This window comes from Stegostoma tigrinum, chromosome 45, assembly GCF_030684315.1.
Source record: "Stegostoma tigrinum isolate sSteTig4 chromosome 45, sSteTig4.hap1, whole genome shotgun sequence".
NCBI classification, from domain to species: domain Eukaryota; kingdom Metazoa; phylum Chordata; class Chondrichthyes; order Orectolobiformes; family Stegostomatidae; genus Stegostoma; species Stegostoma tigrinum.
This window is the reverse complement of record NC_081398.1, coordinates 12,514,640-12,522,458: the sequence shown is the minus strand read 5'-3', so window position 1 is coordinate 12,522,458 and position 7,819 is coordinate 12,514,640. Positions and strand designations below refer to the sequence as shown.

At 44.3% G+C, this 7,819-nt stretch overlaps 1 protein-coding gene across 2 annotated transcripts in view; it reads right to left on the bottom strand.

Annotated features, from left to right (window-relative positions):
* Positions 1-6,292: 6,292 nt before the first annotated feature.
* Positions 6,293-7,819, bottom strand: part of LOC125448771 (lysophosphatidic acid receptor 6-like) — a 57,636-nt gene continuing 56,109 nt past the window's right edge. For both annotated transcript variants that reach the window (XM_048524294.2, XM_048524292.2), the window contains exon 3: positions 6,293-6,395. In XM_048524294.2, coding sequence (XP_048380251.1) covers positions 6,357-6,395 — 39 coding nt within the window. In that variant the 3' untranslated portion in view covers positions 6,293-6,356. The remainder of the gene's footprint in view (positions 6,396-7,819) is intronic.

The following is a 7,819-nucleotide window of genomic DNA, read 5'->3' as shown; positions in this document are numbered from 1 at the left end:
GGGAGATTACCCCAGCATTAGAGGGAGGGAAAGGTGGTAGATTACTCCTGAGTTGAGGGGAAGATTTATCCTGGCGTGAGGGAGAGGGTGGGAGATTAACCCTGGGGTGAGGGAGAAGGAGGGGGCTGAGTGGAGGTTGTATTATCTGGGTTAAACAGCCCCCATGGTGCAGTATAACAGAAGCAGTGTGCAGTAATGGAAACTGAAATCAACATCCCGTTCTCTAGGATGAAGTTATACCTCGGGCCCTGTAGTGTCCACGAGTCTCAAAAATCCTTCACCGTGCCAGTAGAAACCCCATGATTGCCTCTAGAAACGAGGGGCCTGTTAGTCTGTAATGTAGCTGAGACAGTCTGGCTCTCTTGTTCGATCCCTGTAGCCGCTGGTAGTGCTGAACATTGGGAGAGCTGACTCACTGATGTAAAATCAGAACCATAGGCTACGTGCAGTGTTTCAACAACACCACCCCTAGGTGTTACCTGTCCCATTCGCAGTATAGACCCAGAGTAATATCCAGTCAGGAGGCCATTCTCCTAGGAGCCTTCAACATTAATTCTGGACACAGTGAGGTCTCATGACATCGGGTCAAACACAGGCAAGGAAACCTCCTGTTGATTACCATGTACTGTCCTCCCTCTGTTGGTGAGTCAGTACTGTTCCATATTTGACAATGCTTGGAGGAAACACTGAGGGTGGTGAAGACAGGATACACTGAAGGTGTAAACTTAAAGCATCCCACCACCAAGAGTGGCTTGGCAGCAGCTACTGATCGAGCTAGTGGGGCTGTAAAGAACGTAGCTGGGACACCCTGTCCAAGGTAGGTGGTGAGGAAAACATGAAATTGCACCTCATCTTCAGTAATCTATCCATTACGGTATGCAGGAATGAGGACTACACAGCCATTATGAACACACAGTCCATCTTCATGTTGTTTTGTAGCACTCTCACCATGCTAAATGGGAGAAAGTGAACAAATCTATTAACTGAAGACTGGTCATCAGCAGCAGCAGGTTTGTACCCCAATACAATCTGTAACCTCTCTGCTGGGTGTAACTCTTATCCTACTGTTACCATCAAGTCAGGGGAATCAACGGAGAGTGCAGAAGCAGCACCAGACAGACCTAAAAATGGGTTCAACCTGGTGAAGCTACCACAGGACGACTTGTGTGCATTAGAGTGATAGAGCAAAGTGACCCTGCAACCAAAGGTTCAGCTCGAAACTCTGCAGTCCTGTCACGTCCAACTCACAAATATCCCTGTCCTCGATGGAAGAGTCCAGCACCTCGATGCAAATACTTCAGTCTGACATTTTGCAATGATCTTCATACAGAAATGCTGAGTGGATGGTCCATCTCTGCTTTCTGCAGAGTTCCCAGAATCTCAGAATTGTACAGTACAGAAAAGCCCCTTTGGCCCATTCAGTTTGTGCTGCCAAAGATAGGCTGCTACCTATAGTAGTCTCACTTTCCTTCATTAGGCCTATAGCCTTGAACGTTGTGATGCTATCAGGTATTCTTGCACACACTTTTCTGTGAAAGGGTTGTGACGTTTTCCATGTTTACTGCCTTTCCAGGCAGCATATTCCAGGTCCCCACCATTCTGAGTGAAAGAAGCTTCCTCAAATCTCCTGTTAAACCATAAAACATAGAACAGTAAGAGCACAGGAACGATGTTGTACTGAACACGACACCAAATTAAACTAATCCCTTCTGCCTGCCCTGGATCCATATCCCTGCACTCCTTGTGAAAACCACCTGCTTTTCATTGTAAAATTGTCTCCCCTTGTTATTGTCCCTTCAATTAAGGGGAACTGCTGCTTTCTATTCATCCTGTCCATGGCCCTTATATTTTTACACACTTCAATTACGTTTCCCCCTTCTCTGCTGTGAAGAAAACAACCTGAGCTTATCCAGCCTCTCCTCATAGATGAACTCCTCCATCCCTGGCAACAACCCAGTAAATCTCCTTCACACCGTCTCCATGTTATCATATCCTTCCTGTAGTACACTGACCAAAAATGCACAGAGCACTCCAGCTGAGGTCTAACCCAAGTCCTGGAGTGTTCCAACATGACCTAACTGTTGCTATAACTATACCACAACTAATAGTGACAAGTATCCCGAATGCCTTCTGAACTACTGTATCAACCTGTCCTGCTATCATCAAAGATTGATACACAAGCATCCCAGATTCCTCTATTCTGAGCTTCCTAGTAAATTACCATTTGTTCAGTACTCCTTTGTCTTGGTCCTCCTTTATAAAAATGCATCACCTCGCATTAATCAGGGTTAAATTCCATCTGCCAATTCTTGTCCTTCTGACCAAACTGTTTATATTTGACTAGATTCCCTACACTGTGGAAACAGGCCCTTCGGCCCAACAAGTCCACACCGCCCCTTGAAGCATCCCACCCAGACTCATCCCTCTATAACCCACGCATCCCTGAACACTACGGGCAATTTAGCATGGCCAGTTCACCTAACCTGCACATCTTTGGACTGTGGGAGGAAACCGGAGCACCTGGAGAAAACCCACGCAGACACGGGAAGAATGTGCAAACTCCACACAGACGGTCGCCCGAGGCTGGAATCGAACCCAGGTCCCTAGCACTGTGAGGCTGCAGTGCTAACCACTGAGCCACCGTGCTGCCCATCTATATCCTGTAGCCTAGCACTTTCCACCTCGTTGTCAACTACCTAGTCAATCTTTGTGTTATCTGCAAACTTATCATTCCACACCCTGCCTACCCACATTCTCGTCTATATCATTCATGAATATCACAAACAATAATGGACAGAGCAATAATCCCTGTGGTATGCCTGGCACACTGGGCTCCAGTCACACAGCCTTCTATCACCACCCTCTGTCTTCTGTCTCTAAACCAATTTTGGGTCCAACTTGCTGAGGTATCCTGGATCCTATGAGCTCTTACCTGTATCAAATTCCCACCCTCCATTGTGGCTGTACCTATAGCACAAGGACCCTGTCGTGTTTCAAAGAGGCAACTCGACATTGGGATAAATTCTGACCCAGCCAGCGAGACCCATTTCCGACAGATGAATTCAAAAACTGCTCAACCCAAGCACCCTCATATCCTTCCGAAAATTAGTTGACCAGAACTGGCTGCAAACCTCCAGGTTGCAGCCTAACCAGGTGTTTGTGTATTTCCAAAACAGTTTTCTGCTTTGGTGCTTAGTGTCTATGAAGCCTACGGTCCCACATGCTCACCTTACTCTCAAAGGCCTGTATGCATAAATCCCCCAGTGCCTGTACACTTTTTAGAATGCTGCCATTAAGTCTACATTGCATCTTTTGTCCCTTTTCCGAAAATACATTAGATAGATTCCTAGAGTATTAAATTCAGATTTAATTTTGATTTCTGATTTATTTAGATTCTATTTTTTGTTGTCACACGTACAGCAAAAAGTTCTGTTTTGTGAGCAGTACAAGCGGATCATAATATACAAGGACATGCGGATCATAGGGAGATTGAACAGAGTGAGACATGCAGGGTTACGGCTACACATCAGGTGTCCAAAAACAAGGCCAACTTGAGATTTGCAATTCGACATCCGTTCAGCCAAATAATAACAGCAGGGACGAAGCTGTTCATTAGCTGTTGGCGGGTGTGTTTAGGCTTTTGTATCTTCTGCTTGACGGAAGAGGTTGGAAGAAATTATAACCGGGGTGGGAGGGGTCTTTTATAATGTAGGCCGCGCTTCCATGGCATCAAGAAGTGTGGATGGAGTCAATGGATGAGAGGTTGGATTGTATGATAGTCTGGGCTGTGTTCACAACTGTCTGTAGTTTCTTCCGGTCCCGGGCAGAGCAGTTGCCGTACCAAGCCATAATGCATCCAGACAGAATGCTTTCTATGATGCATCTCTCAAAGTTAGTGAGGGCCCTTATGGATATGTCAATTGCCAATTCAGAAATTCTCAAGATGGAGGCAGGGTAGCAGCACAGCATGAGGGCTTCTTCCTGGAGTTTTGTTGGCTTTTACTTTTTTTCCTTTCTTTCACTTTTCATACTTTGATCTGCTTTACCTTCTATGGAGAGCAAGTTTGAGCAATTGTAGGGATCAGCGAGCCTAACATAGTGGCGGGAGATATCCCCCTGGCTTCTTGCCTGCTGTTATTAGATCGCTGAATGGATCTTGAATTTGAAATCGAATGTTGGCCTTGCTTTTGTACACCTCCTGTGCAGCTGTAACCTTGCATGTCTCACTCTGTTCAATTACCCTGTGATCTGTGGCTGAAGATGTCCCTCTGGCATCTGAAAGTGGCAAGAGTGGGCAGCGCCTGGAGACCAGGCCAATGCGGAGGATTTTGAGGGCGTGTTTGCAGGGAGTTTGTTTGTAGCAATTTGTAGGGAGTGTGACTAAGAAAGGCTGTTGAATTTTTAACACGCAGTTCTGAGGAAGGGTCGCTGAACCTGAAACGTTCACTCTGATCCTTATCTTCACAGTTCCTGCGAGACCTGCTGAGGTTTTCCAGCAACATCTGTTATTGTTTCTGATTTACAGCATCCGCAGTTCTTTTGGTTTTTATTTTGTTGAATTTTTAACCTTATTTATTTATTTTCCGACTTAATACTGAGAAGGACAGTAATGTTTAACTTTTAATTTTGTTTCTTTATTTTTCGATTTAGTACCTAGGTACGTTTGTAACTGAGATGGTGCTGGGAATGGCAACATTGTACACTCTTCAATACACTCATATACTTCTGCGCTTGAGTACGTGACAATAAAATCTCTTTCTAATTCTCTTATCTGTCAACTCATCTGACCTTTCTGCTGTTGTAACTGTGTTAGTGTTGCAAAAGATTTTAATCATCCTCACTGTTTGCTACACTTCCAAGTTTGGTCTGATAGTCACATTTTGAAAATTTGGCCTGAGTTCCAGAATAAGACATTGAAATGTAACCCAAAAAGAAGAACTTTGTGATCCTAGCACTGACTCAATGGGACATCACTGGCTTTGGTATAAAAAGCAAACTTGTAGCTGATTCATATTTTTGATCCTTAAGCCAACTGCCCCTGCAATTTGCCTTTCCATAAAAAACACCTTGTCAAACACTTAAAATCCATACAGGTAGCATTGAGTGCATTTCCTTCATCATTCTTTGCAGTTAATTCATCAAAATAAAGTTTAGATAAATGAGAGGTGCTGCATTATGGAAAGGCAAATCAGGGCAGGACTAATATGCTGAACAGTAAGGCAGTGTTGCTGAGACCTTGGAGTGCAGGCTCTCAGTTCTCAGAAAGTGGAGTCCCAGGCTGACAGGATAATGAAGAAGGTGTTTGGGACACTTACCTTCATTGGTCAGTGCATTGAGTGTAGGAGCTGGGAGTGTCAAGTTGTGGCTGTACAGGACATTGGTTAGGCCTCTTTTGGAATACTGTGTTCAATTTTGGTCTCCTTGCTATAGGAAAGATATTGTGAAACCTGAAAGGGTTCAGAAAGATTTACGAGGATGTTGCCAGACTTGAAGTGTTTGAGCTCCGGGGAGAGGCTGAATAGGCTGGGGCTATTTTCCCTGGAGTTTCAGAGGCTAAGGGGCGACTTTATAGAAGGTCATAAAACCATGAGGGGCATGGATAGGGTGAATAGGCAAGGTCTTTCCCCCAGGGTAGGGGGTCCAAAACTGGAGAGGCAGAGGTTTAATGTGACAGAGGACAGATTTAAAAGGGAACTAAGGAGCAACATTTTCATGCAGAGGGTGGTGTGTGCCTGGAATGAGCTGCCGGAGGAAGTGGTGGAGGCTGGTACAATTATAACATTTAAAAGGCATCTGGATGGGGACATGATTAGGAAGAGTTTAGAGCAATATGGGATCAAATGCTGGCAAATGGGACAAGATTAATTTAGGATAGCTGGCCATCATGGACAAGTTGGACCAAAGGGCCTGTTTCTGTGCTGTACAGCTCTGTGACTCTCCACTTTGATGGGCTTTCTATAAGATCCAAGCTGGTACACCTGAATTAACTTCAATACAGTCCAAACTGTCAGCTGATTTCCAAACCCCTTCTCCTGATTACTGAATCTAAAACCCTTTTCAGCTGGTGTCCTGTTAGTCTGAGAAATGGCACGATAATTCTTCCTGAATAAGGGTGTCATGTTTTGCCTCTCCATTCCTGTAGGACCTCCCCATTTTGGAAGATGGGATTGGATTAATAAAGCAAGCCCAACTGCACAGCTCCCCAACTCCCCAATATTTGGGATGCACTCAATCCGGACAAAACAACATTTCCAGTCCTTAGCACAATTAGCCTTTCTGTTGCATCCTGTCAGTCAATTTTCACCCGATTAGCACCACCATTAGAAGCCTTTGGGGTCTCAAAAGAGTTGGAAGCTTTAGTAAGTTTCACCTTGCACCTTGCACTTCCCGTCTACCTGTAAAATAAGAAAAAAAATTCAGGTCTATTCAACCCATTCAGGCTGCTTCCATTGTTCCAACTTTAAAAACCACACTGAAGGCCTCACAGTTTGGCACCTCTGCCTTAAAACCTCTCTTCAGGGAAAAAAAACACGACAAAATAACTTTAAAATATTTTGAGAGGACCTGGTCTGGTCCCTAGCACCATATTCTATTAGCATCCACATCCTTTGTAAAAATAAAAGTTGCCCATTGGACCATAGGGGAGATGATGGCTTAGTGGTATTGTTGCTGAACTTTTAACCCAGAGACCTAATAACATTCTGGGGACATGAGTTCAAATCTCACCATGGTAGCTGGTGGAAGTTGCATTCAATAATCTGGAGTAAAGGATCCAATGACAAACATGAATTTATTGTCAGTTGTCGGGGGAAAAACCCATTTGGTTCACTAATGTCCTTTAGGGAAGGAAACTGCCATCTTTATCTGGTCTGGCCTACATGTGACTCCAGACGTAAAGCAACATGGTTAACTCTGAACCCCCTCCCCATCGGGGATGGACAATAAATGCCTAGCCAGCAACACCCTCATTCCATTAATGAATAAAGAAAAAACCTCTTATGGGAGAGACAACTGGTGATGGTTTAACTGGCGGTTCACCATGCCTCAGGTGAGGGAAGAGGTTGAGATAGTGAGTCAAAGAGCAGTACAGTCACAGGAGCAGGCCCTTTGACCCACCAAGACTGTGTCAACAGATGATGCCTTTCTAAACTACATCTGTACATAGTCTGTATCCCTCTATTCTCTGCCTATTCATATATCTGTCAAATCCTTCAGGTTGCTTCCTTAGTAAGCACCAATACATGTGCACTTAGTATCTTAATCTTAACCTTACCCTCACATCTTAAGCATGTACTAGCTTCTTATCATGATTAGGACCCACACTGCCTCTTTCTAACTAACTGGTAGAAGATTTTTGAGTCCCCTTTTATATTGACTGCTCCAAATTTCCATGTTTTCTTTTCCTTCTCATGGAATGCGTGAGCCTACTATCAAGGCCATTGCTTATCGGAATTTTTACTGGGCTGAAGGAGGCTTTTCAGCCTGTTATGTCTCTGAGCATTTTAACTAAGTGCCAATCTCCTGTCATTTCTCTGTAAGCCCCACACTGTTTTAATTCAAATAGTTGTCTGAAAACCTTTGAATGCCTCAGCAGAGCTTTCCTCCGTGACACTTTATGACTGTGTATTTCAAACCCTAACAACTTGCAGAGTTCTTTAGTCTTTTACAAGCTGGGACAGTTTCTTCCTATCCAATGTACCGCATGCTTTTGTAAATCTCTTAGACTTCTCTGCCAGGAGAATACCCCCATCCTCTTCAGTCTTCCTTATGGGCTAAAGTTTCTTATCCCTGGAATCATTCTTGCAAACTTCTTCGACAC